The sequence below is a fragment of the Mustela lutreola genome, chromosome 4, assembly GCF_030435805.1.
Source record: "Mustela lutreola isolate mMusLut2 chromosome 4, mMusLut2.pri, whole genome shotgun sequence".
NCBI classification, from domain to species: Eukaryota; Metazoa; Chordata; class Mammalia; order Carnivora; family Mustelidae; genus Mustela; species Mustela lutreola.
In genome coordinates this window covers 79,547,339-79,574,315 of record NC_081293.1, presented here as the reverse complement: position 1 = coordinate 79,574,315, position 26,977 = coordinate 79,547,339, and the positions used below count along the sequence as shown (strand labels likewise).

Below are 26,977 nucleotides of genomic sequence, written 5' to 3'. Positions count from 1 at the left end.
GGAGAGAAGCCCCCATCTGTAGCACTTACCACACTGCTTTGGATATAGACGGTGGTATACCCATATGGGACACTCTTCAGCAACATTAATCTTTAATGATGCCAAGACCCAGCGGTTGCATGGAGCTTGGAGTGAGAATGGGTATCACAGCAAAGGGGCAAGAGGGAACTTTCAGGGGCCATGGAAACTCTCTTCTTGACTGGGAAGATCGTTACATCTTCACTTGTTAAAACTCGTAGAACTGTTGAACTGAGGTGGTTAGTTCGATTGGTAAATTTTATCTTAACAGGGTCAACTTTAAAAGAAAGAAAAAAAAATTCAGTATGCGCTCTCCAGGAACACAAAGTGGTGACAAGCAGGCGCGCACTGCGCGAGCTCATCTCCTGAAATCCTCCGCCTTTCCCCAGTTTATTAAGAAGGTAACAAACTCAGAAAGATGAAGTAATTCGGTGGAGCGCACACAGCACCGGGACGCCAGCGCTGGGATTTGAGCCCAGCCAACGTGACTTCGCAGCTCACATTTTTAACCCCGGGCGAATCTGGTGGTGCACAGTAAAGGCTGGATAAATGTATGTCTAATAAATGCTACGTTACAGATCCTTAATGCTCACAAAAGGTTCGCCCTGAGACTGAACCCTTCAAGCGCAAACCGCACAGCGCGGACGAGTAATCCACAGCTGGAGAGCTCAACGCGCATCAAAACCGCCGACTGAGCCTGAGCCTGTACGGCGAAGGGGTGGGGCTTCGACGCAGGGAGGTGGAGTCATCTTAACGCCTTTCTCGTAAGCTTGTACTTCTTCTCTTGCCGTAGTGCCTGAAACCGGAAGCTCTCCTTAAGCGTGCTCTGGATTTCCGGGCGAGAGCCGGCCGCTGGAGTACCATGTGCGGGCTGATGTGAAGACAGGTTACTCTGTACGCGCCTCCCGCAGTGAAGTTCCCGGTGAGCAGGAGCTGTAGGGCAGTAGACGATATACCAGCGGAGGGGGAGGTGACCGCGGGTTTTCGAGTGTCGCGGAATCAGGGCTGAAAAAGCCGTAGCGCGGCCCCAAGAGCTTTAACTGTGGTGTCTGCATTTGGAGTCCGAGAGTCACGGGGCAGGCGGTGAGTGTCCGGGACAGCGCTGAGTGCGAGGGAAGTTGCTTGTATGTGAGCCATTAGGGGCTTGTAGTTAAGCCACTCTGTAGTTTTTCCTGGAGACTTCTCACGGTGGCTTTGTGTCCTAGCCTGTGTTTTTAGGAATCCGCCGGCGTGAGAGATGACGTCCCTAGCTCAGCAACTCCAGCGACTCGCCCTCCCTCAGAGTGACCGCAGTCTGTTATCGAGAGATGAAGTTGCTTCTTTGTTGTTTGACCCCAAGGAAGCGGCCACCGTCGACAGGGACACCGCCTTCGCGATCGGTGAGTTACCCGTTTACGAAGAAAAGCTTTGAAGCATTTGTTTTGTAGATGTTGGTGTATCGTTTTTTCTTCGGACTCTCCCTCTTTCTTAGCAGTTTCTGACTTGTTGTTTAGGGGTAGAGAATAACAAATAGCTATGTGCTAGGTGCTTGAAATGTATGTAGGTAGCGGCTACCTGAATTTCACAGGTTGAAGAAACAAGGAGGTTGACTAATGGGTAAAGCGAAGAACCGCTGAAAAAAGTCTGGAGGCAGTGACTAGGTTCCAGGAGGAATCTCCTAAACCCTAGGAGGACTGGCCTAGTTACTGAGAAGTGTATGCTTGTTTTTAAAGGAGTGGCTTCTGCCCTGCAGAACTTTCCTGTTTTTAGGGAGGGAGATAGGGTTTATTTTTTATGTTGAAAATTAGAAATCTATGTTTGGGACTGTATTACAATTATACCTGCTAAAAGGATACAGAGATCTTGGGGGTAAATTAAATTGTAGAGGGAGCTAAGATGAGTTTGCTTGCAAACAATTGTTAAATCAGCTGGCCTTTTCCTAGGATGCACTGGTCTGGAAGAGCTGCTGGGGATCGACCCTTCCTTTGAGCAGTTTGAGGCACCGTTGTTCAGCCAGCTAGCAAAAACGTTGGAGCGCAGCGTTCAGACCAAAGCAGTGAACAAGCAGTTGGATGAAAACATTTCATTATTCCTTATTCACTTGTCTCCTTACTTCCTACTGAAGCCAGCACAGAAGTGTCTGGAGTGGTTGATTCACAGGTAACAAATAAAATTACAGAAATAATTATGAGCAAACAGCTTTGATCTTTAAAAAAAAAAAAAAAAAGTATTGAGAGCACTTAAACAATTTAAAGCTGAGAAATTAGATATATTAAGAGATTATGTCTGTTGGGTAAGATAAGCGTGTCCCCGTCAAACTCACTTCTTTTGATAGAACTAGAACTCCTAGAGATCTTGAGTTAATAGGCCAACTTCAGGGGCACCTGCATGGCTCAGTTGTTGATTGTCTGCCTTCAGCTGGGGTCATGATCCCCGGATCCTGAGATTGAACCCCACATTAGGCTCCCTGCTCCACAGGGAGCCTGCTTCTCCCTCTCCCTTTGCTTGCTGCTCAGTCTGTTTGTGCTCTTTCTCACTAATAAAAAAAAAGAAAATAGGCCAACTTCATTTGTTCTAAGGAGCTCATGTTACTTTGCTGTTACAAATTATTACTGCATATTTGGAGCAAAGGTGTTCTTGACTATTTTGTTGCTAAAATAACAAAACCAATGCTTGGAGAAGAGGAAACTAGTATTCTCTAAAATATTAGTATCCTCTAAAATAATAGAAAAACAATAATAGATAGTGTGTATTGAACATTTTTGTACTAGGTGCTGTGGTAAGCACTTTGCATGCATTCAGTGCTTAGAGCATTCCTATGGAAAGATAGTTGTACTGTCCATTTTACCATATACAGAGTTGAGGTATAGTTAAGTTATCTATGTCACGTAACTAGTACGCTGAGACACAAAATTGTTTCCAGGGTTTAATCTTTTATCCTCTCTGGAAATTGTCTTGGTAAGTATACTCAGTTTATATTCCCACTTAATTTCCATCACATCACAGCTTAGACAGTTTTGTTTATTCTGCCATGTGTTATATGTTTTATTTGTGTGTTTGTTTATTGAATTCTGTTTATTTGACAGAGAGACAGCAAGAGAGGGAACACAAGTAGGGGGAAGCAGGCTTCTGTTGAGCAGGGAGTCAGGGCATGATCCCAGAAACCTGGGATCACAACTTGAGCCAAAGGCAGATGCTTAACAACTGAGCCACCCAGGTGCCCCGTGTAGTATGTTTTAAAAGTAGAAAGACCTGCTATGTCATTAATTGGTGACATGGGGATAAAGTTATTTCCCTTCTGGAAGCAGTGGAGTCATTGGGAAAACATAAGTTTAACTTGGGTCTTCTGATTATCAGAACATTAGAGTCATCAGGCGAAAAACGGGTCTGTAATATTTCCCTTTTTCTTCTAGTATTTAATCTCCCCTCTCCAATAGATCATTAGTGTAAAGAATACTTGTATTTGTGTAACTTATTTACTAAGCAAACATTAAGTTTGAAACAAGATGAGTAGGCCGCTTTGGTTATTGTTTTAAAATAAAGGTGTATGCAAAGATTGGGGCATGTTGTGCTACCTGAAGTAGAGAGAAGCTTCATGGAGAAAGTAGCTTCTTGGCTAGTAAGTTTAGAGTTTAGTTAGACATGAGGGATCACTTCACTGGGAGAATTAGAAAAAGCATTCTGAAAAAGGAGATATTTGAGCTAGGTCTTCAAGGCTAGAAAGGATTTAATGTATCTGATGTAATTAATGAATCACTTACTATAGTAGAGGAGTCAGTACAAAGTTCTGTGAAGTTCAGGGACAAATTATGTATGGTTGTACTTTAACAAGTTTTTTTTTTTTTTAATTCAAGGAAATTAATGTGATTTTCATCAGTCTTCTGGTTTTAGAATTCTGATAATTAGGGAAGCTGAGGAAGCTGCGGAAGGTGAACTTATTAGAGCATGGAAAGGAGCCAAGCTTTACTGTCTAGTTGACCAGTTGCTTTTCTGTTGCTTTGACCACAGTGATCACACGGTTTTATTAATTTAATAATAGGTTTAAAAAAAAACCAAAGTGAATGGCATGTAAATTTTGGTATTGAATCTTAAAAATACTACTGCATAAGAGTTGACCAAATCCTGCAAAATAGTTATCATTTAATGCCCTTTATCTTATAGTTATGTGTTTGTTTTCACTGATATTTATTCTTAGTAGTTTTAATTCATTGATAAACAATTTGGACATGTAAGGAAATACATGCTTGTAGGTTTTGTGTCAGTGTGACTTGTTTGCTTTTCTCCCCCCAGGTTCCATATCCATCTTTATAATCAGGATAGCCTCATTGCTTGTGTTCTACCATACCATGAGACAAGAATATTTGTACGGGTTATACAGCTCCTAAAAATTAATAATCCAAAACACAAGTGGTTTTGGTTGTCACCAGTTAAGGTATGATTATTGAATGACACATGTTTTACTGAATATTGAGTGTGGCAGTTCAGGCTAGGAGGAGGACAAATGGGGACAAAAGTAGACTAACTGTAGGACCATGGAAAAAGTTAACTTTAGGCATAATGTGAGGTCAGTGATCAGAAATACAGTTTAAGAGTTTGAATGTAAAGCACTTGAACTAAAGGATATTTAAGAAGAGAAAGCCAAGCCAAGCCAAGTTTTTATCACATTACTTCCTCTAATAACATCAAGACCATTTTTGCCCCTACTCTACACACAGAAAGTGAGGCTCTCTAAACACAGCTGTTTCAGGTATGCAAACCCCACTCACTATTAAAGTTCATTTTAGATTCTCCTTTCTTTGATTTATTCAATATTTATTAAGCACCCAGTACATGCCATGCATGATGCTAATAAGCAGTGGGAATAGCAGTATAAGTTTTCTGTGTTTGTCATCTGTTACTAGTCTTATTGTAAAGCAGAGAGAGCCTGTCAACATTGGCTGAAAAAAACGAATCTAACTAGGGGAGGTATTAAGAATCTGGAGAGTACAGGGGCGCCAGGGTGGCTCAGTGGGTTAAAGCCTCTGCCTTTGGCTCAGGTCGTGATCCCAGAGTCCTGGGATCGAGCCCTGCATTGGGCTCTCTGCTCAGCGGGGAGCCTGCTTCTACCTCTCTCTCTGCCTGCCTCTCTGTCTACTTGTGATCTGTCTGTCAAATAAATAAAATCTTAAAAAAAAAAAAAAATCTGGAGAATACAGACTTAGGTAAATACATAATCAAAATGCAAAACATAAGTAGGCAGTATTCGCTGAGGGTCTGTACCCTTGCTGCTCACCTCCTGGATTTCTAAACTTTGTGCAGTTTTATATGTTAATCTCCTATCTACCACATGCTGTATGGAGAGACTATATATTTTGTATTTATGAACTGAACCAATAGGAAGTTGTTACTATGGTAGGTACTTTAAAAAATAATTGTTGATAGATGCCCTTAACGATAATTGGTTCTTTCTGTCTATAACAGCAACACGGAGTGCCCTTAGCTAGGGGAACTTTGATTACCCACTGCTACAAAGATCTTGGATTCATGGATTTCATTTGTAGTCTGGTGACAAAATCTGTGAAAGTGAGTAGTATCTTGTTTCATGACTATATAGTTCCATTAAAAGATTGCTTGCTTGGAATGGGGAAAGCCTGCTAAGGCATTTCCTAATTACTGTACTTTGAAGAAGTTCCTTTGAAGTGAAAAAGCATGAGCAGTTCGATCAGTCTTGCATCACTAAAGGTGTTTTCCTACAAAAATTATTCTGTTTCCTTCCAAATTCTCTTTATAATGACTGTTTAAATAAAAAGATGGTCTAAAAATGTCAGGATTGTTCATTCTTGTCATATTTAATTAAACTATTGCATTTGTGTATTTAATATTGTATGTGGTAAAAAGAAACATGTCAGCCTGAAGTAGTTGAGGAGAGTTGTAAATATGCTTCCACTTTTATGTGTACTTTGTGTTTTTTTGTTCTAGGTGTTTGCTGAGTATCCTGGGAGTTCAGCTCAGTTGAGGGTGCTCTTAACTTTTTATGCTTCTACCATAGTGTCTGCTTTAGTGACTGCTGAGGACAAATTGGATAATATAGTTGCCAAGCTGTTTCCATACATCCAAAAGGTTGGCCTTGCTCATAAGTAAAGTAGATTATTTTGTACTTGAAGGAATTTCCTGGCTTTTAAAACTTTCACTCGATGATAAATATTTTAAAATTGGTCATTGGTAAGATTTAATTTTTTGGTTAAAAAAAAAAAAATGACTTGTCTTAAAAACGTGACCAAAGTGGGATCTTAATAAGGGTTCCTTAAGAATTAATGTTGGCTATTTGGCCCTGCCGCTGTCTTCCAGATCTGTTTTTTTTTTTAAGCAGTCATGTTAATTCACTGGAAAAGGAATGGATTTAAAAATCTCATCAAGGCATAGACTCTTTTATTCTTTTTGCAATGACTGACTTGACTTATACTTTGCAGTGTTTCTTCATCTCAAGTGCCTTGTTGCCTATCACCCTTCTAGATCCCTCATGAATTTACTGCTTTCACTTCCTACTGGTGTCCCAAAATTATTATCTTTAATCAGACACTATTTTGTTTCTGAAATCTCCTTTACAGTGGTGGGTGTTTGCCTTTAGAAGAGGCTATTGGCTGGCCCCTGTTATAAATAGCGGATGTTTGAGTTGGGAGACCTTCTGAGATCCCTCCTTTCATCCAGGAGACTTATCTCTATGTGCTCAGGAAATGAGGTTGACTTCTGAAGTGTGGTTGACTCTCACTTTGTGTTAGATATTATTAATCTCTAATTTATGGCATTTTCAATTTGTCAAGGTAAAGTGACATTTTAAGTAGAATTCAGTGCTATAGTTTATAATTTTTCCTTATATCTTAACAAATATTTAGGGATTGAAATCATCTTTACCAGATTACAGAGCTGCCACGTATATGATAATATGTCAGATTTCTGTGAAAGTGACAATGGAAGACACCTTCGTTAATTCGTTGGCCTCACAGATCATCAAAACACTGGCCAAAATTCCCTCTTTGATCAAGGATGGATTAGGTTGCTTGATAGTGCTCATGCAGAGACAGAAGCCAGAGAGCCATGGAAAGAAGTATGTACAATTGAATTGAAAAATGATAGTAATTAAAGGAGAATGAAGTTATTTTGAATAATTCTTTCAAATATAAATTTTATACTGGGTTGTTTTTCTTTAAATTGCCGTGTATTTGACTTCTGAAGTTAACATGTACTTATTTCTCAAAGGCCATTTCCTCACTTGTGCAATGTTCCTGATCTCATTACAATACTTCATGGGATTTCTGAAATATATGACATCAGTCCTCTTCTGCGTTACATGCTTCCCCATCTGGTTGTCTCCATTGTTAATCATGTTACAGGTATGTGGTTTTACATTTTGTGTTGAGAATCTAAGATCTGATTCTAAGATTTGTGTCTAAGATCTGATTCTCTTAAAATAGGAATCACATTCATGTTATTATCTTTAAGCTATTTAAAGGTTCTAATTAATTGTTCGGTGTCATTTATTCTGTGTAATTTATTCTTATGTGAAAAACATTTGAGGTGGGGAGTAGGTTTGTTGAAGGGAGATCCTTCCTTATTCATTGAAGGATATACTCAGAATTATGTTTTGTTTTGTTTTTTAATGTGTGTTTTGTTTTTTACCTATCTGTATGTGAAGACGACTATGGAATTATTTTAAAATGATTAATGTATGTTGCCAAGTAAAACCTCCCTTTCTCATTTAGATATTTAATGAACTTCAGTGACTCATTTATACTCAGTTGCCAAAAAAGTTTTTCTCCTTTGAGTCTTTGACCATAGACCAAGAAAATCTCATACATAAAAATCCAAATTTTAAAAAAGTCTTTAAAGTAATTAAAAGTGATTATTTCCATTATTTGCTTTTTATCCTTCAATAAATACAGAAAGACAAGAAGAAATGCTTGGTCCTATTACCACTTAGGCTAAGAAAGACATACTAAGGAAGACATCTCTAAATTATGTCATCTGTTGAAAATTAAGTTTGCTTACCCAGATCTTGGTTTACGTATGTTTTTCAGAAACATGACTAACATTGTATAAAAGCACATTTTTCCTATTTTGGTGGTGATAAGTAATATCCCAATCTTTGAAGGCAGGGCCAGCATCTGACTCAAAATACATCTATGGTCAGTCTGGAATATTAGATGACAGCTCTTGGTTCAGTAAGGTGTATCGAGATGATGATTGAGCTTGTTTTCAGAGCTAGTTTATTAAGACCTAGGCTTGGGTCCCTACTTCAGCCCCTTCTAATATGACCTGGAATGACTGGTTTTTAGACTTCTGTTTTAATAAGATAGGCATGAAAAACTTGTTAAAAATAAAGAGAATTTCGGGTAAAGCATAAGTGAGGGTAAAGTATACAAAAATATAAAAATATATAAATGGCTAAATAGGTAAAATACACTTGTATAAACAGGTAAAAAGCTGGTTTCAGATGAATACGGTTTAAAGTTATTCCTATAGGAGGGTTTTCTGCTGTAAATAAATTTAATAATGTAAGTGCAAAAAACTTTCCCAATCAATTTTAATTTATGTTGTATACTAAAGGAGAAGAAACTGAAGGGATGGATGGTCAAATCTACAGGAGACATTTAGAAGCTATACTTACAAATATATCGCTGGAGAACAACTTAGACCATTTGTTGGCTAGGTAAGAAGGTATTATTTCTGACATGCTTTTGATTTGTATTTTTGTGGTTTTGTATACTTTTTAGAATTGGCTAGCCATTTTCCAGTATGTCTTTATGATGTGCTTCTAGATTTGTCAGTATCATGTCACTAATTAGAAGTACTTAGTGCAATAATTGTGGCACTAGAAGGAAAAAATAATTTCTCTCTAGTGTTCATGTGTGATCATGGAAAGTTAATAGTTAAGCTAAATTTGGGTTATAGCTACATGTAACTAGTAGCTGTTCAGAGTTTCCTATTAATAAAGATCAAAGTGCCTGAAGCAATACCTCACAGTTGGCATTTAGTGAATATCAATTAGAAACTTGATACTGAGGGTTGGTGTGAAGTGAGGATTATTTCTTATTTATTTATTTATTTTTTAAAGATTGTATTCATTTATTTATCAGACAGAGATCACAGGTAGGCAGAGAGGCAGGTAGAGAGAGAGAGAGGGGAGGAAGCAGGCTCCCTGCAGAGGGGAGAGCCCGATGTAGGGCTCGATCCCAGGATGCTGGGATCATGACCTGAGCCGAAGGCAGAGGCTTTAACCCACTGAGCCACCCAGGCGCCCCTATTTCTTATTTTTTTGTAAAGATAGTTGTTTCCCATTTTCTTTTTTTACTTAAAGGGCAACTTGATATAAATGCAAAGAATGTAGGCATTGCATTCAGACATGGGCTTGAATCCTGCCTCCCTCATTTCCAGGAGAGTAGAGTAGTAAGTTCTGAAGGTCAGACTGCCTGGATCTGGTTTTGTAACATTGGCCTGTCTGCTGGTGTGTGTCATTCGTGCTACTTGCTGACAGAGTTGTCTTGTGAATTTCATGATGGTATATATGGGAAGTACTGTGGAGAGTGTGGGCCCCTGGATCAAACTAGACTTGAAAACACACAGTAGGTCTCACTAAGTGTTGGCCATGGTGCTTCTTCTCCTTCGATCTCAGGCAAATTAGACAAAAACCAGGGCTTAGAATTCTTGTAAAGTAAGAATGACTTCTACCTTGTGGAAGTGTGGCAGATAATATTTCTAAGGCATCTAGAACATAATGAGTACTCAGTAAATAGCTCTCATGTCTGCTGGTACTTGTTTTGCAGCCTTCTTTTTGAAGAGTATATTTCATATAGTTCACAGGAAGAAATGGATCCTGATAAAGTATCTTTGCTTAACGAACAGTTTCTTCCACTTATCAGACTGCTAGAAAGCAAGTAAGTTGTGTGTTTGTGCCGTTCTCTAATGTGTGCCTCTTGATTTATAAAAAGATTCACAGGTCACATTGAAATAAAGTAAATGAATTCTAAAGAGGCTGTCCTTTTTGTTCCCCCTTGAGGAAGACAGGTGAGGGATTTAGGTATATTTGAAATTTGACTTTCATATAGGGAATAGGGGCTATGTGGAGACTATAGAGAGTCTAATTTTTTTTTACAGAGAGACTTTGTTGCAGTAGTCATAGTTACAGACTTGATTAACATCACCAGGATTTACGTATACCGTTTTACATATACATTTGTTAAAATTTTAAGTCTCAGTAATTTTTGAAGTTTTATTTATGTTTTTTTATATGTATAAGGTGCATGTGGTCAGTGACTTTACCAAGAATGATTAACTCATTAATTTCTTCCCAGATATCCCAGAACATTAGATGTTGTACTAGAGGAACGCCTAAAAGAAATTACAGATCTAAAAAAACAAGAACTTTTTCATCAGTTTATCTCTCTTTCCACAAGTGGAGGAAAGTATCAGGTAAGTTTTTCTTCAGAGAAATTACTACAAATATGGATATATTTGTGTGGTTCTTTGAAGAGCTCTGGAAGGAAGTTTGCTACTTCATACCTTTCTTTGGAAAACTTTATGGACAGGTGAGATTTAATACAGTTTACCTAGTTCCCTGAAGTAAGGCCGTGAGGCAGGGGTTGAATCATTGGAAAAGGCACAGTAATTTAAATAACTGAAGGGATATGTGTTTCAGGGAGAGTATTGTTTGAAAATGTTACAGATGATCATCAGCAATCACTAAAAGGTAGCTTCACGTAGTTTCCAGCATTTTCTTATTTTTGTTCCATACCTGTACTTTCCAGTGCAGTACCCACTAGCTGTATATGGCTATTTAAGTCATTTATTCAGAAAAAGGGAGGTAGATTTTAATTTCATGAGCATGTTAGAAATTTCCTGGTGAGTAACCCTGAATCTTTCTACTAGAAGTTAGGCAGTTCTTAAAATTAGCCTTGAAAATAAATATGAAGAAAAACTTGATTGTTTTGGTTTTTCTTTTCTAATAATTAGACTTTCATTTTTAATGGCATTTCATTCCCAAATCTTCGTGAAGTAAGTTGTTATAAATCTGTCACTGTTGTATCATTTAGATAAATTGCTTTCTGTCTTCAGTGACCAATTTTTTAAATTTTTATTTTCATTTAGGTGCTACTACAATGATTTATTTTAGGTACTTCTCAGTCTGGAGTCAGATCTACATAAAGAATGCAAAGTTACTTCATAGAATTGCTTCACTAAATAAACCTACCCATAGACCTGAGGGTACTCAAAGTCACAACATTAACAGTATATATTTTGTTCATCTATTGTAACTCACACCCTGTTCTAGAGACAAAGATTTTACTTTATTTTGTGGTGTCTGAAGTTAGATGGTTGTTATCAAATGTGTTGGGCATTTTGGGATGGTTTTTTCTAGTTTTTATTCTTGATTAGATGCTGTTCAGATTTAATGGCGAAAATAATTTGGTGATTGTGATGAATCCTATAGTTTCTAGCAGATTCTGATACTTCCCTGATGCTCAGTCTGAATCATCCGCTTGCTCCTGTGAGACTTCTGGCCATTAATCATCTGAAAAATATGAAAACATCAGAGGTTTGTATCAGACAGCTTCATTTGTGGTATTTTTATCCTTATGGTGAACAGTGTCATTCTAGAATAAGAAATTGAAGTTACCAACTATAATTAATATTGTGTAATTACAGATATAAGATTAATAAAGCAGAGGAGAGTGTACAGGACAAAGATTTAGGACCATACATACCAGCAGGCAGCACTTTTAACTTGTGTATGCTCTAATAACAATTGTCTTCACATGTTTCCACGTTGCAGATTATTATTTAGCTTAGTGTTTTTCAGACTAGAATTTCTAGATTATTTACAGAGGCTCACAAATTATCTGAGAATGTTTTAGTTTTGAAATTTGACTTTGATAGTCTCAAGTTCAACATGAGTGTATTTGGGGACATGGGAATGAGACTTTTGGGATACCGTTCATGATCTCAGTACCTGCAGTTGTATTTGTGTTTCACATTTTGGTGGCTGCGAGAAGCAAGTACAAAGACTGACTTAATTTGTAAATAATGTCTTTATACCAAAATGGTATTTTAGAAGACTTTGTAATGATTCAAATGAAGCAGTATTTTTCATTCTTAAGCCATTCAAACAATACCTTCACGATTTTTGGTTTGTTTGCTTACTGTTGATACTATGTTTTTAAAATTTTTCTCCCACTTTTAAATGGACTCATTTTTACATAGCCATCAAATCATGGGTTTGAAGAGCTAATTGGTATAGATATTTTGCTGTAGTTACTATAATTGAAATGGGAGTGTTCATTGCTGTGATATCTGAAATCCTCTTGTATATGTACTACTATTAGCATATTTGGAAAATTTCTGGAATAAAAAAAGTGGTTCTAGAGTTGTTTCCCCATGGCATGTAGTACTACAAACATGCTGAACTCAAACTTGTGTCATGGTTGGTAGATCCAGATTCATGTCACAAGTAGAATTTAATTTCAGCTAATCATAATTACCCTAATAAATACATTTCAGTTTGAGTTTTATTGGCTTTATAGGGTTTTTAAATATTGGACTTCAAATTTTTTGTTTTATATTTTTGATATATTTATATTTTTGAGTTATTTAATTTTAAAATGATTTGTAAATAATAAAGTGTTAGGATCTGTCAGAATGTTTCTTTAAAAATGTTTGTAGTGTTCAGATTTATAATCTATTGATTTTGATTCATTTCTGATCTGGCATAAGATTATGTTTCACAAACTGCTGATAAGTATGTGCTATTGATTTTTTGTTTTTTTTAATTAAACTACTGAATTCTGGTCTTTGTTTTGATGAGAAGATTCCAGTGTCTAGAATGAAAAAGGGATTCCTGGAAGCTCCTAATACTCTTACAGCTGTTCTCAGCCTTCTTTTACTCTTAATCCCCACCTCCCCTGTTCTTTTCTGGATCTGGTTAGATTTTCAGTAAAAGGCACTGTATACATCTGCCTTTTAGGTTCAATATTGTCATTACAGTTACTGTCTTTCTCTGCATGCTTTGATTTCACTTTTCCTTCTCCATCAGTGACAGAACATAGATCCCATTATAGAATTTCAGATTGGGATATTTGGCTACTTGTTAGCTCTAGAGAAAATTTTGGTGACATTTGGTACATGAGATTTGAGCTTCAGTTTTATGAGTTCTAGGGATTTGGGTTTTATCTCCCTGTTACTTTTTTATAGCATTATAAAAAATGCCATCTACAGGTAGGGATATATTTAGGTTGGCTTGTAGTCTTAGTTTCCCATTACTTTGAATGATTATATGCTTTATTTTCTTTTGTTAAGAAAAATAAAATCTCTTTTGACAGACTGGCAACTGGCTTTTCAGCAGATGTCCTTATCCTTGTAAAAATCTTGATAATAATAGCTAACTTTTAACAGTACTTACATTGTGTAAGGCCTTGTTCTATGCACTGACAGGTATTATTTCATTTTGTGGCAGTTCTTTGAGATAGGTGCTTTTATTAGCTGTCTTTGATAGACAAGAACAGTGAGACCTGGAAAGGTTAAGTAACTTGCTACAGGTCACACAATTGGTAAGTGGTCGAGCTAAGATTTAAACCAGACGTTCTGGTTCTTTAGTTTATGTACTCTCAATATCCGGGCTCTTGTGTAGCAAGGTGAACTTCTTTTTTTTTTTTTTTTTTTTTTTTTAAAGATTTTATTTATTTGACAGATAGAGATCACAAGTAGGCAGACAGGCAGGCAGAGAGAGAGGAGGAAGCAGGGTCCCGCTGAGCAGAGAGCCCGATGTGGGGCTCGATCCCAGAACCCTGAGATCACGACCCGAGCCGAAGGCAGAGGCCCAAACCACTGAGCCACCCATGTGCCCCATAGCAAGATGAACTTCTTTTTTTTTTTTTTTAAAGATTATTTATTTATTTATTTATTTATTTTAGAGAGAGAGAGATGACAAGCAGGCAGAGAGGCAGGCAGAGAGAGGGGAGGAAGCAGGCTCCCCGCTGAGCAGAGAGCCCGATGCGGGGCTCAATCCCAGGACTCTGGGATCATGACCTGAGCCGAAGGCAGCGGCTTAACTCACTGAGCCACCCAGGCGCCCCGCAAGATGAACTTCTTAATGCAAAACTTATGTTTGGATTATACATATTCTATGGTATTTTCAGTAGAAACTGGGAAAAGTTTTTACCAAATAATTACTCATCTAAAAAGACCCTTTAGAGATTATCGAGTTCAGTGCAAGTATGCTGAGTGTTTGAGTTTGTCTAGGGTAGAGCCTGTATTTCTTGACTGATAATGAGTGCTTTTCATAAAACTAAGCTTTCTTTTTAGTGTAAACTCTTAGGAGGTTTTAGCAATAACCAAATTTAAATATTTTTTCTCTTGCTTAGGAGAGTGTTGATGAGTCTTTCATAAAAGAAGCTGTTTTAACCCGATTAGGTGATGATAGCATAGATGTTGTTTTGTCAGCTATAAATGCATTTAAGGTGAGTGAATTTGTTTGTTGAAATACACAGTTTGTAAATATTTTTTCATTCCCAGGTGATTCTCTGCTCTAGGCAGGAACATATTTGGAAATTATTCCTTCATTGGGAATTTGTTCTCCTGAGAACACAGACTTAAGCCTGATTAAGGAAAGCTCATGGGAAAAACTAGACTGCAGAGTTTTATGTATATGGAAGTTCTTCAAGAAGGAAATGTGCTTTGTGAATTTTTATCAGTAGTAAATACCTTGGGATCATGGAAGATTCTCTCATAAATGCCACTTTTGAGAAACTGTTCTCATAAAGCTTTGAAATTATATGACGACTGTTGGGAGATAAATTCTTTATAATTCATTATTTTTTTAAAGTTCATTTAACAAGTACCATGTGTATCTGAAGCAAGTGAAAATTTACTTATGTATGTTTCTTCCCCTTTAGATTTTCAAACAATATTTTAGTTCAGAAGTGACAGTTTCAAATCTTCTCAGCCTCTTCCGAAGAGCAGAACTTTCAAAAAATAGGGAATGGTATGTATTCATTTCTTCTCATACTGTTTTGAAGTGACAGAATTCTATGTCCGTTTCAGTTCTGTTTTCTTTCTTTACATTTTTGCATCTGATAATTTAGTTACGTGGCCCTTTGGTCATGGTAGTGGAATGGATAATAATGTAACTTGTGCATCATAAAAAGAAAGAGGGTTTGTGGGGGTTCTCTGTGTTTGAAATTTTCCTTAATAAATTTTCTTAATAAAAATTTTCCTAATAAAATGGAAACATTACATAATGAGTGACATAAATGGTGAAATCTGAGAAGTAAGGTAGGAAGTAGTTTAATTTTCTGCTTTATATAATTCTATTTGATTGTTTTTATAAGGATAGTATATTACTTTATAATTAAAAGTAAACATATTAAAATAAGCTCAGAGGCACATGGTCACCTGTAGTGTTTGATGTACTCTAGTTACTTCATTTTTCGCATCTAAGCTTTTTGCATCGAAAAAAATGACCTAAGCTCCTGGGGGGAGGAGAGCATGTCTTACAGATTTTTGTATCTGTCATATTTAGTTGTAACACATAGTATGTGTTTTTATTTTTTTTTAACTTAGGAGTGAATCCTTCATGTCTAGTGGAGTTGAGATATGTTGTGAGATACATGTTTTATGTTACAGTCAACCTAGTGATTTCTCAAAAAAAAAAAAAAAAAAAAAAAAAAAAAAAAAAAAAACAGTTAACAATTACTGTCCCAAATAGCTCCCTGTTAGCATGGATTTTGAGTGATTGTCTGGGGTCTCTCCAAATAACGTGTTTGGTGAGGTCAGGATAGTGTCAGTTGAGCAGAACAATATAATAATTTTTTTTGCTGAATTTAAGTTTCTAATGGGTCCCTTAGCCAAATGTGTTTGTGTTTCAGGTACAAAGTACTTGAGGTAGCAGCAGACATACTAATTAAGGAAGAGATACTGAGTGAAAACGATCAATTGTCAAATCAAGTGATGGTGCATCTGCTGCCATTTATGATTATTGTCAATGATGATATGGAATCTGCTGATACGAAGATTGCCATATATTTATCGAAATCCGGAATTTGCTCTCTGCACCCTGTATTAAGAGGCTGGAAAGAAGGTAAAAAATTTGGTTGCCTTTGGGTGTGGGGGCGGGACCAGCAACACTTTAAATACTTTAAAAAGAGGGGCGTCTGAGTGGATCAGTGGGTTAAGCCTCTGCCTTCAGTTCAGGTCATGATCTCATGGTACTGGGATCGAATTCCACATCGGGTTTTCTGCTCAGCAGGGAGCCAACTTTCCTTCTCTCTCTATCTCCTGCTCTGCCTCCTTGTGATTGCTGTCTCTGTCAAATAAATAAAATCTTTAAAAAAATAAATAAATACTTTAAAAAGAAAAGTACAATTAAAAGTTGGCTCTAATCATTATTTGAAATCATGTTTGCTATGGTCTGTGTCAGCAAGATTTTTAAAAATTTTTGCCAAGGTCAGAAACCTACGGTTGACTCTTGAACAGCATAGGGTTGAACAGCATGTGGATTCACTTAAATGCAGGTATTTTTTGATAAATACAATACTCTAGGGGCACCACGGTGGCTCAGTGAGTTAAAGCCTCTGCCTTTAGCTCAGGTCATGGTCCCAGGATCCTCAGATTGAGCCCCACGTCAGGCTCTCTGCTCAGCAGGGAGCCTGCTTCCTCCTCTCTCTCTGCCTGCCTCTCTGCCTACTTGTGATCTCTGTCTGTCAAATGAATAAATAAAATCTTTATAAAAAAAAATACAATACTCTAAATACATTTTCTTTTCTTTATGATTATTTAAACACTACTTTTTTTTCTCTAGATTACAATTTTGTAAGAATACAGTATAGCACACTTACAACATTAAAGGTGTGTTAACTGTTATTTGAAGGCTTCTAGTCTGTAGTAGGCTATTAGTAGTTAAGTTTTTGAGGATATATGCAGATTTTCTCTTGTGTTAGGGAGGGGCATTGGCAACCCCATTCCCCATGTTTTTCAATAGTCAACGACAATAAAAATAAAGCTGACCCAGAGATAGATTCAGAATTGGATAAAAGGAAAAATACAGAGCAAACCTTCATAGGAAAATTGAAACTTTTGCCTAAATTTCTTACTCTACAGAATTCATGAGGTGAGTATTGGTGATACAAGTGTCCTCTGTGTTCATTTTTTTTTTTTTTTAACAGCTCTTGAAAATGTGATTAAAAGCACAGAGTCAGGAAAACTAATTGGTGTAACAAATCAGAAGATGATTGCATTATTGGCTGACAATATAAGTTCAGGGGATCCTTCTTCAATGTTAAAGATGGTATGTATGCTGTCAAAGACCACCCCTGGACTTCCTAAAATTCTATTAGATTCTCAGTGTTTGGTTTACTAGATTTTTTAAAATAAGTTTTACATTTTTGACTACTTTGTTATGCTTTAAACATTTATAGTTTTACATAGTATGTTCTGCAGAGTGTTTGAAATCTTCTACATTTTATATAATTTTTTTGTGGTTTTACATTGGACTATAAGAATAGTGTATCTTTTTTGCTTTCTTGTTTCCTGTCATTTAAAATATAAAGTCATATATTTTTTTAAATAACAATCTCTAAAAGGATTTTTTTTCTCTTTTGCTTTAGTAAATAAACCTATGTCAAGGTTTTAGGAGTATAATTTTAAAGCCCTTTATCCAGTTGCCAGATGCAATTATGTTCATTATAATTCTGAGATTATTTAATTTTATTATTACTTTAGAAATCAGTGAAGAACTTTGAGTAATGGAGTATGTTTATTTTTCAAGGTGGAAGATTTAATAAGCATTGGGGAAAAGGAGTGCTTTAGCCTGAAGCAAAAAGTGACTTTTCACGTGATCATGGCTGTGCTTGTTTCTTGCTGTTCATCTTTAAAAGAAACTCACTTCCCCTTTGCGATCAGAGTCTTCAGTTTATTGCAGAAAAAAATAAAGAAGCTTGAGAGTGTGATTACTGCGGTGGTAAGGAGTGCACAGTTTTTGGAACATTGAGTAAAGTGGCAGCCTGGCTTACTAATCACAGCAGCACTGAAAATTGGGGGCTGAAATGCTAAATCTTTGGATACGAGGGGTGAATGTGAAGCAGCCTTGGGCAGCAATAGGTAGAAAGTTAGAGAATTTAATTGAATTATAGAATTTCAGGGTTGTGATGTTCTGTACCTGATAGTTGACTCTTCCCTGTATTATCTTTATTAATTACCGGAGTTATACTTAAATACACTTTGTGATGAAGAATTCACTAGGCATGTTATTGCTTGAACAAAATATTTACTTTATTCTGTTATTTACTAAGAATTGATTTTTTTTTAAAGATTTTATTTATTTATTTGATGGACAGAGATCACAAGTAGGCACACAGCAGGCAGAGAGAGAGGGCGAAGCAGGCTCTCTGCTGAGCAAAGAGCCCGACGCGGGGCTCGATCCCAGGACCCTGAGATCATGACCTGAGCTGAAGGCTGAGGCTTAACCCACTGAGCCACCCAGGCACCCCACGAATTCAAATTTTTAAAACAATTTGAGAGATACACTTGAGAAGGGTGTGAAGGGAGAGGGAGAGGGAAAGAATCTCAAGCAGACTCCCCAGAGAACACAGAGCCCTACATACCATGGTCAGCCCTACATACCATGGTCGTACAATCCTGAAGTCATGACCTGAGCCGAAACCAAGAGTCAGACGTTTAACTGAGCCAACCAGGTGCCCCAGGAGTTGATCTTTTGTATTATTTTAATATTACATCAGATTTGGATCTCACCAGCTTACTATTATCTTTGACAGTATTGGCTAAAGAGCATGTTTCAGTTGTTTGTATATTTACCTAGTATCACATCTTGAGGTAATAAGATGATTTCTTTTAATATTTTTAATAGTATTTTGTTTTTATTTGTCTTCCAACAATCAGAGGGCTTTTCATATTAGGGTTTGCTGAAACGAATCACATCTTTCTTACATTTACACATACCCTGAGGGTTTTACAAGTTCTAGCCATAGTCATTGTTACCTAAAATTACGTAAACTTGAAAAGCACAAATTTTTCAGAGTTCCTGGGTGGCTCATTCAGTATGCATCTGGCTCTTGGTTTTGTCTCAGGTCACGATCTCAGGTCATGGGATTGAGCCCCACCTCAGCTTCTATTCTCAGTGCGGAGTCTGCTTAGATTCTGTCAGCCTCCCTCTTGTTCACGTGTGCTCTTTCTCTCTCACTCTCAAATACATGAATGAAAATCGTAAAAAAAAATATAGAAGAGTGGTGGATTTTTATATTATAAAAAGTAGCCCAGATAAGCCCTTCTTAATTTCTTTCTTTTGTAGAATATAATAACCTGAATGGTATTTGCCCTTGGTATTAAAAGTATGGACAAATGGATTGTTTTTTTATATGTGCAGAGAACATGCTGTTTTATATTTAGTACTCTTTATAGGAGTCCTGAGTCTCTCTGGCTGCAACAGCACACTGAGTCAATGAAATCCCTCATTAGAGACATTTTCTCAAAAGTCTGGCTTTGGGTTATTTTCCTTCTAAGTTACTACTTTGCAGTCTTCTGTACAGGGTCTTGTTTATCATTTTTCTTCATGTTTTCTCATGCTGCTTTTTAGTATCTGCTGTATAATTTTTAAGCACCCTCACATTTTGCTACTTGTGTAGATCTATTTGCACCCCATTAGAAGTATGTGACATGAGAAAGCTCCCTTTAAGGGTCTCCTGGAAATCCAACTCCTTTCTCTATAGAAATGTGCCATTTAATAAACACAATTTCTATGGATAAAATTTATTTTTAGATATGTGTTCAAGGAAATATAGATAAAATGAAACTGTGGATAACTTAATCTTTTTGTTGTGAATAGTGGTAGTTAAACCTCCTTACAAATTTGGATAAAGCTGTTAATCCTGTCCTCAAATGCTCATAGAGACAAAATTTTGCATATTACTCAATCATATATCATTGCAGTTCCCCTGTGTATAATCCATGTTCAAAACTCCTTCATATTTATGCTCTTTGTTTCCTTTACTATTTCAGGAAATCCCTTCCGAATGGCATTTTGAGCTGATGATGGACAGAGAGATACCAGTGGAACTGTGGGCCCATTACATAAAGCAGCTCAATTTGGCCCAGCGTGTTGCCCTGGAGGACTCTGTTTTACTCATATTTGCACTGAAAAATTTTATTCATGCACTGAAGGGTCCTAAATCTTTTCCTAAAGGTAGGACAAAGTGTGAGTTTTGAATGTGATACTCAAGAAAACAATTATTTTCTCCACAACTATTCTTTGTTTTGAGTGAAAAGTTCCCAGCACGTGTTCACATAAGTTTATTCATCATTTCTCTCTCTCTTCATGTCCATGTAGATGATATATGGTGGAATCCCGAGCAGCTGAAAGAAGATAGCAGAACCTATCTGCGCTTGCTTATTGGGCTCTTTGAGATGATACTCAGTGGTACAGATGCCACTCATTTTAGGGTTCTGATGAAACTTTTCATAAAGGTACTAGGCTCATCTTTTTCAGGCATACTCTTCCCTTTCAGAAGATAGAGCATTTATGACAGTTTTTTAATGTAAATGAAAGTAGATTTTTGAACAGTGCAGAGTATGGGGTAATATACACGGGCCCTGTGAGGTAGTGATATCATTATGACACCAGTCCATAGGCCAGAGACTAACATTGCTGCATGCCTAGTAGTGTGTTAGGCCTGTCATGTACTTACTAATCACAATTCATTACCAGTGAGAAACTGCTGTTCAATGGGGTAAGTTAGCTTGTGCAACTCAGTTAAGAAATTTCATGGACCTCCATGTGCTAGGTCCAGCAGTTAAGTCTCTGTTCTTGTCTTACCCCTTTCAGCAGCATTTGGCACCACTGGTGACACTTACTCCATCTTGAAATTCTTTCTTAACAAGGCTTCCCCCTCATCATGAGTCTTGGTTTTCTGCTTATTTTCACATGTTGTTACTATTGTCCAGTGTGTTCAGAGGCAAAGTTATAGCAAGTCCTTTGGATTCATTTCCATACTTCTCGTTGGTTAAAATAAGTATGGAAAATTTTAAGTCTTGGGACAGGGCTTTGTTGTCATTACAACAAAGTGTTTTCTGTAATTGTACACTAGTGTAAAGAGGATTTGGAACCAACTAAATGTGAGTAAAAATTAAACTTCACTGTCGTTTATTTAATTTAGGTGCATCTAGAAGATATTTTTCAGTTATTCAAGTTCTTCTCTGTTTTATGGACATACGGGTCTAGCCTTTCAAATCCACTTAATTGCAGCGTGAAAGCAGCATTGCAGACTCAAGCTCTTTATATAGGTTGTGAGATGCTCTCTGCTCAGAAGGCACAGGATAAACATCAGCTGGCATCTGTATCTTCTCCAGGTATCATGAGTAGCGTGTTGTGTTCTGTCATGATCAGCTTTAATGCTTTCTCTATAGGTAGTTTATGTGGGTTATAGTTGGGAGAATTTTTTTTTTAACTTTTTTTTCTGAAGAGTACTCACAGTGTGGGCACTCTCTCTGCTCTTTACGTGTATGTATAAGTTAGGTGTATACATATAAATTCTTGTGTATAAACTGTATATACGTATATATAAATTATTATTTTTTTTTAGATTTTACTTATTTGAGAAAGAGGGCATGCACACCAGCAGATGGGGAGGAGCAGAGGAAAGGGAGCCCAACATGGGGATCGATCCCAGGACCCTGAGATCATGACCTGAGCTGAAGGCAGACACTTAACTGGGGCACCCAGGAGCCCATATATAAACTACTTTTAATCACCAAAATGGGTTGTTAATATCCAGCTATTCATGTTCTGCGTTTCATCAGTGAAGGGTTACATGGAGAAGCCATGCCATTTAATACAGTTCTGTATTCATCTGACTACTTAGAAAATGGGTCTCCAGACAACCTTTCTGAATTTGTCTCTTTTATCATGTGTAACTCATTTTCAGGTTGGGCATTCACTACTAAAACACCCCCAAATTTAAGTTTATTAAGTTTATTTTTTGATAAAATGAAATTTGCAAATTTCATGAAGTTGATGAACGTGATACTGGAAAATAGGTACTTTAAAGCTACTGACCAAAAAAATTTTTTAAAAAGCTACTGACAAATGAGAGGATCTGGCAGAATTAGACCCTGTAGCGATTAAAGATGAGAGAATTGATAAGGATGATGCATATGATTGATACTTCAGACTGGAATGATTTTAATGTCAAAGGAATAAGAGTGGCCTTTGGGAAATTTGAGGGTATTCTAGATTTTTTTTTGTTAGTTCTAAAATTGCCTTTTTTTTTTTTTTTTTTAAAGATCTATTTATTTGACAGAGAGAGACAGTGAGAGAGGGAACACAAGCTGGGGGAGTGGGAGAGGGAGAAGCAGACTTCCCACAGAACAGGGAGCCCAATGTGGGGCTTGATCCCAGAACCCCAGGATCACGACCCAAGCAGAAGGCAGATGCTTAACGACTAAGCCACCCAGGCACCCCCTAAAATTGCTTTTTATAAATGTTTTGTGAAAGTAAAGTGAATGATCATATGTTTTTCCCAAAATCATTTCTGTTTATCTTTCATTAGTTCTGTGAAAGAGCACATAATTACAATTGTAACCAAGATTTTGTTAAATACAAGGTAATTTACATACATAGATTTTGAGTTTTACTTATAAAATAAAATCCCATGAATATAATTTCTTTACCATTCACTGTAAAATTGCCTTCCCTTTTTTTAGGTAGACTTACTTTAAGGTTCTTTTTTTTTCCAGTTTTTTTTTTTCTGCCTTAGATGAGAAGACCCTCCTGTACATTTTTTAAACTCTTTATTAAATTTATTTTAAACTTTTTATTAAATTCTTTAATAAAGTATTAAGTATTATATTACAAGTATTCTATAGTAGTACTTTATATAAGAATTTATTTTAAAATGTCTGCAAATTATTCCATTGTATGGAAGTAGCATGATTTATTAAAATGGATATTTTTGTTAAATTTGGGAGTTTTCATAAAGGTGTTTGTATTTTATTTAGAGGTCATAACTATTTGGATTTCCTAATTATGAAATGTCTGTTATCTTTTGGTATCAAAGGCAGTAGTTTCTGAGGAATGGATATCTCCAGGACCCAAAGACTTAACTTGTCCCCAGTTTTGCTGCAAGATAGGCTCCCTGTCTACCCCTGACTTGTCATCTGTCATTTTCCTTCTTCCTAAAGTACTTTTGCATTTATGCTGCTAGAAATGTCACAGTACTCCACTGAAAACAGGAGAGATGCACCTTGTTCTACTGGGAAGCTCAAGGACTGCACACTATAGAGTCCCAGGGGGCCTAAAGTGGAAGGTCATTTAGCCATTGCACCTGTCCTCCGTGCTCTCCTCTTTGAGTACACAGTGAGCTTCTATGCGTACCTTGTCTGTGAGGAGTCCAGGAAGTGTTGGCTGATACTTCTTTTAATCTGTTTACAAAAAACTTTGTCTTTAAAAAGAAAAAGGTATTGGCATGTTAATATAGTATGCTGTTATTTGAATTAAGTCTTTGTCAGTGGCTTGGGAATCTAACCACCATTTATTGCTTTCTCTCCAGATACTCAGTTCAAAATTTGCTTACATACAGCAAATTTTGTTAGATGAATAAATATTTAATCTCATTTGTAATAAGATGTAGACTGCCTTTGTTTTTTTAATACCTGATCAATGTAGTACATTCATTTATATATTTAAAACCAAAGCTCAGTATTTTTTTTCAACTTCTGTGTAAAATAACTATTTTAAATCTAAGTAAGATGATTTGGGAGAATGAAGTCACAGAGATTTTAAATGGAAGAACATTCCTAAAACCTGATTGTTTAAGGTACTTTTTGCCTACCTTGAGTTCCAGTAAATGTTACTGGAACATGGTAACTGTAGTATTTTCTTCTTTGAATTCATTTTTGAATGATACAGGGAATTTTAGCAAATAGTATCTTGACCTGATGCTGCCCCTTGCATGAATTCAGCTTTCGAGCTGTTTGTTTCTGACTTTATGAGTTAACATTACAGAGACCAGGAAAGATTTCCATCTTTCAGTTTACCTTCTCAGGTTCAAAAGTTTGTTGAGCTGTTTCTTAGCATTCCAGAAATGGAATATATGGAATGGATCGTTACTACCAAAATAAAAGTTGGCACAACTCACCTCAGTAGATAGCACAGAATAAAGCTTAAATAACTAATTACCATAAAAGGATTTTAGGTATCCTTTTCTCCCAAAGACATTTTTTCAAAAAACCCTCAATCCACTTGAGCTTACAGATACTTTACCAGATTTTTGAAGCAGATTTTCCAGTGCTGTTGAACTGAGCAGGGCATAGAATGAAGAAAAGCTTCCAGATGCTTTGTCTAAAACAAGTGTAACATTGAAAATTGACAGTTCTTCCAAACAAAAAGAAAACAATAGGCATGTTTCTTTGAATAATAATGCAAATTTCTAAAGTATTTGCAAATTGAGTCCAGTATATTTTTAAAAAGCACGTATTTACCCAAATAGAGTTAATTCCAATAATACAAAATTGGTTCAAAATTATGAACTCTTAATATAATTAGCCATATCAATTTAAAAGGAGAAAACCCATATCATTTTCCAAAAACACTGAAAAGGCATTAGATAAAAATCAGTAATTCTAATTAAGTGGCAGCAAAATAAGAGTGAGTAATAAAAATACTTCTCAAATCAAAAGCTAGCATTCTTAACTGCAGAGTTAAAAGCATTCCTTCTAAATTCATTACATTACTGGGCTTGGTTCTAGAAGTAGTAGTTGGCAGCAGTAGCTCTTTCAGATACTGATGGAATGTATGAATAATAAAGCTCTAGAATTTTTAGGTGGATTATTAAATGGGACATCTGGCTAGCCATTTGGAGACATTAAAAGTTTGACTCCAATCTTATTCCTTAGAAATTTCATGTGAACTAAAGATTTCACATTAAAAAAACAACACACAACTTAACTCTAGTGGTAGAAGAGAACATGTGGTACATGTGGCCTCTCTCAGAATATGAAGATAGACACTTGAACAACTGACTCAGTGCGGGGAGGGCCTCTCTAAGCAATGTATAAAACTAGAAGAAAAATTAGACTAATTTCTGCCACTAAGGACAAAATATTTGCAAAGCCTGATACACAATGGGTAGTTTATCTGCGTACTTGCAAGGATGTATGTAAAGAGATATTTGTGTTAGCAGTTACAGTGCTGAGAGATAAGGAACAGCTGAGTCACCAGCAAGGTACTGGTTTAAAAAATATAGAAAATAGAATGGAGAACTATACAGTTTTAAAGAATGATTTAATTTAGATACACACACTTAGGTAGAAAGCACTTCAAAATAAATTGAGATGTAATCATTCTGTGTGTGTGTGTGTGTGTGTGTGTGTGTGTGTGTGTGTACACATTGTGTGCTCTGCTCTCATTTGTATGTTTTCAAAAGGATGTAGTAGCATAGAGCTAATAACATTTTGCTAGAATAGTAAACAGTGAATGGTCTTCAGAGAATTTCAGTGAGGAGGCAAACTTCGACATACCCTCTGGTACTATTTAAGTTTTATACTGTTTAAATTTTTTAAGTTGCTAAATATTTTCCCCTTTGGTTTTAGTGGTGATAGCTCTACTCATTAATCTGGGAAGCCCCATAAAAGAAGTACGAAGGGCCTCCATTCTTTGTCTCCAAGCCCTCAGTGGAGTGGTGTCTCAGTTCCACCTGGTAATAGATCATCTGGTTCCTAAAATAGAGGAGATCACCTCAGATGCCACCTATGTTGCTCAGGTAAACTCATTATCAAAGAAGATTGATCGTGTGCGCATGCCTGTGTATACCTGTGAACAGTTTTGTCCTCTTTTTACATTTTGCTTTGTAGGGATTTTGATCGAGTCAAGTCACTGAAATTTTGAAATTGATGTCAATATCTGCACAACTTTCTCTTACCGTTTTTAAAAAAGATAGCATACAGTGTTTCAGTATGTGACTCTTGATAGTACTAACTTAGAGGTATTGTACCATTTCCTGTTAAGGTTTCAACAGGAAATGAAAAATGATTCACTATCACGTGATTTGGAAAAGACTCTTCTATGATTAGTACATTTAGCTTTTATAGTTTCTCAGCCCTTTTTTATCTGATTTTCTTTTTGGTGTGCTAGGATTTAGCTACTTTGTTTGAGGAACTACAGAGAGAAAAGAAACCGAAATCTCATCAGAAGTTATCTGAAACTTTGAAAAACTTACTCAATTGTGTATATAGTTGCCCATCTTACATTGCAAAAGATTTGGTGAAAGTACTTCAGAAAGTCAACAATGAGGTATGTACAATTCAGGTGGCTTACACATTCCATGTAATGTTACTAAACACTATTGTATTGGCTAATGAGTGAGGAAAACATTTGCAGGAGTTACAGATACTCACTCAGAAGTGAAAATTTTCTTTATAATTTGGGAGAGGGAAGATGTAGAAACAGAGGACACAAAAAGCAAGTACTGGTAGATTTTTTTTTTTTTCTATTTTAAAATTGTATGTTATTCCAACATAATTATTTATTTGAAGTGAATTTAAAAAAGTAAAAACATGGGGAAAAACACTGAAGATGCACTGCTGAGAAAACTGTTGGTTTGTGTCTTCTGGTGGAAATCCTACACAAGATAATATATTTGGACATAAGCATGAATATTCCAGAATCCTTTGTTCATTCATAAAATGTGTGTGTTTGAACATTATTTCTGGGGGAAATCCATAGCTTTCATTATGTCGTCAGGAAGGCCTTGGCACAAAGGAGGTTGTGAATCACTGTTTTTTGTGATGGCACATGGGATCAGACTGTTCCAAAGTGCATGGATGCTTCACCAGTCTCAGACTGACTGCAACGTGGAGAACTCAGGCAGGTGTCAGTGGAGTGAAAACCACATGATCAGATTTTCCTGGTGGCAGCCAACAGATGGCATTGAGCGGCTTTGTGTCATCC

The 26,977-nt window shown here is 36.5% G+C and overlaps 1 protein-coding gene across 1 annotated transcript in view; it reads left to right on the top strand.

The window, feature by feature from the left end:
• The first annotated feature begins 297 nt into the window (after positions 1-297).
• Positions 298-26,977, top strand: part of HEATR1 (HEAT repeat containing 1) — a 49,334-nt gene continuing 22,654 nt past the window's right edge. The window contains exons 1-23 of the mRNA XM_059170313.1: positions 298-419; positions 812-940; positions 1,224-1,397; positions 1,941-2,157; positions 4,288-4,429; positions 5,458-5,559; positions 5,956-6,096; positions 6,870-7,081; positions 7,234-7,367; positions 8,581-8,683; positions 9,798-9,908; positions 10,326-10,443; positions 11,462-11,566; positions 14,388-14,483; positions 14,919-15,007; positions 15,891-16,102; positions 17,187-17,308; positions 17,789-17,980; positions 20,035-20,218; positions 20,363-20,499; positions 21,189-21,381; positions 25,621-25,790; positions 26,162-26,320. Of these exons, the coding sequence (XP_059026296.1) occupies positions 1,256-1,397; positions 1,941-2,157; positions 4,288-4,429; positions 5,458-5,559; positions 5,956-6,096; positions 6,870-7,081; positions 7,234-7,367; positions 8,581-8,683; positions 9,798-9,908; positions 10,326-10,443; positions 11,462-11,566; positions 14,388-14,483; positions 14,919-15,007; positions 15,891-16,102; positions 17,187-17,308; positions 17,789-17,980; positions 20,035-20,218; positions 20,363-20,499; positions 21,189-21,381; positions 25,621-25,790; positions 26,162-26,320 (3,081 nt within the window). The 5' untranslated portion in view covers positions 298-419; positions 812-940; positions 1,224-1,255. The remainder of the gene's footprint in view (positions 420-811; positions 941-1,223; positions 1,398-1,940; positions 2,158-4,287; positions 4,430-5,457; positions 5,560-5,955; positions 6,097-6,869; positions 7,082-7,233; positions 7,368-8,580; positions 8,684-9,797; positions 9,909-10,325; positions 10,444-11,461; positions 11,567-14,387; positions 14,484-14,918; positions 15,008-15,890; positions 16,103-17,186; positions 17,309-17,788; positions 17,981-20,034; positions 20,219-20,362; positions 20,500-21,188; positions 21,382-25,620; positions 25,791-26,161; positions 26,321-26,977) is intronic.